The sequence below is a fragment of the Atta cephalotes genome, assembly GCF_000143395.1.
Source record: "Atta cephalotes unplaced genomic scaffold scaffold00045, whole genome shotgun sequence".
Classification (NCBI taxonomy): domain Eukaryota; kingdom Metazoa; phylum Arthropoda; class Insecta; order Hymenoptera; family Formicidae; genus Atta; species Atta cephalotes.
Window position 1 is genome coordinate 1,325,986 of NW_012130109.1, and position 2,237 is coordinate 1,328,222.

General features: G+C 25.3%; 1 protein-coding gene across 1 annotated transcript in view; it reads right to left on the reverse strand.

Annotated features, from left to right (window-relative positions):
- Positions 1 to 2,001: 2,001 nt before the first annotated feature.
- LOC105622491 (fibril-forming collagen alpha chain-like) overlaps positions 2,002 to 2,237 on the reverse strand; it is a 25,853-nt gene continuing 25,617 nt past the window's right edge. Inside the window, 1 exon segment of the mRNA XM_012203908.1 lies at positions 2,002 to 2,148. Coding sequence (XP_012059298.1) covers positions 2,002 to 2,148 — 147 coding nt within the window.

Genomic DNA, 2,237 nt, shown 5'->3' on the forward strand with positions numbered 1-2,237 from the left:
ATATAGATTTTATAAAATTTTATATATATATTATACATATCAGATTTTTCATACCGGGTGCCAAACTGTTTTGATACAGCATTGGTCGGTGTATTTGATGTGAGGAATGTTCCATTCACGCATGCGTCAACAGTAGCAGCTATTATAGCTATATAGCTATATAGATACGTTGCTGGGATGGTCGGATTCGTGATCAAATGGAACTTATTCAGTAGATAACATAGTTTACACATAAAATATATTGCATGATGTACTTTTAGTTAAAATGAATATTTCTTTTAGTATATTCTTTCATATATTTCTTGTACTGATTGTGAGAATGAAATAAGCATTCGTTCATATTTCGAAAAAAAAAGATAGAAAAGAATGAAAGAAGAATGATAAATGAAGAACTTTGTTCTTTTTAATTAAAAAAATCATGTTCCATTATATATTGTTAATCTTTATATGCGACAGGAAAATCATTGTTCAATGTAATATGTAGCGTTGAAATAATAAAATTATATTTTGAAGCGAGAAATACATAGAATTAATAATGAATTATAATAAATCTTATTCAAAGAAAAGCCAGGCAATAAAAGGTGTCTAAAATCGAGTCATAAAACGTTTTTTGCTAAAAATTTTGTAAAAGACGACTTAAAGACGTTTTATGTCACAATTTTAGACTTCGTGTTATCTAGAAAGCTATAAAATTTAAAAAATTGACTTCTGCCTTCAAATGAAAAAATAAATATAAAACTTTATAAATTGGCAGAAGAAATTACATGCTGGAAAATGCTTTCATATAAAGCAATAAGATAATATAATAGGTAAGAATAGAATATTGAATGAGTGTAACTTTGATAATGCACAATTTTATTTTTCCTAAATAGTTGAACGGAATAATAAACGGTGTATTTATACATATATGAAACTTATTTATCATTATGTACACAATACTTTGGCATAGTGCGTATTCAGTAAATCCATTGGTTATTGTGCGGATACTTTTACGTATAAATACTCAGGTATTTAATATTTGATTGAAAAATATTTAAATACTCCGAGAATTTTTCGAATTGATTTTAAAATATCCGAGCGATATATCTTTTCAAATTTCATATCTTTTTTTAATTTAGCGTTCATCCTAGAAATAAAAAATGCAATATAATTTAAAAATAATTATGTTAAACATATATATCTACATATATTGATTTGAATAAAAAGTTCATTCTGCTTTTTGATGAATGAAATAAAATAATTTTTTTTTAAACACAAAATAAATTTTAATTAATTATATGATTTGATAGAGTAAAGTTTTAGCTTTTTAAGAATCTGTTTTTTTAATTGTAGCACGATGATTTTTAACGGAGTTAGGAACAAAAGCCAGAATACTCTTTATATAATCCACAAGTAACTCAGTATAACAAAATCATGTAGGATCATTTTTTAATAATTTTTTAGGGAAAACTTTAAGCTTTTTCATTAGATAATTGAAAGTTTTTTCAAATTTTTTTTGGGCACGTGACAGATCCACAATGTGAGAAGAACATTTTCCACTTTTTCAACTCGTAGTTTTTTATACACATGTAAAAATTACTCAACTCACATAAACTTAGAAAATATCTGACTTTTCGAAAGGAAAGATTTCAAATTTTTAAATCCTTTTCTTTTTTTTTAATTAAATTTGGTTCATTTTTATCGAAAATATTGTATGAACAATATTTGACATAAAAATATGGAATTACTTTTTACTCAATCCAATATATTTCTAAATTATCTCCGCTGCTTGAGAATTTGCATAAAAAATAGCAACATACACAAAGTCATTACAAATTAAATATCTAACATTTTGAGTAATTGTTTTTAGCAATTTTTTAGTATTTGTCACTTTAGACAGAATTAATATACATGCATGTGTATATTATGTATGTGTATATAATTATTCCTTAAAATTGGAAGGCAAATATTTAAGAAATGGAAAATTACAACATAAAGTAATGTCACAAATCATACTTTGTTTTAAGCATAACAAGTTGGACCGATCTCAATAGAAAAACTCTGTTCGGGTTTTCCAATATCTCGTAGAGCCACGTCTAATATAGGAAGTCTTATGGGTTTATCCGTTTCGTACGAAACAACAGTTTTACCCCATTTGTTTCGATAAACCTACGAATTAATAAATACACAAATAAATTACGGAGTACAAAATACATATAAAACTATTTTTAAAATGTAATATTGTCGTGTGTATATAA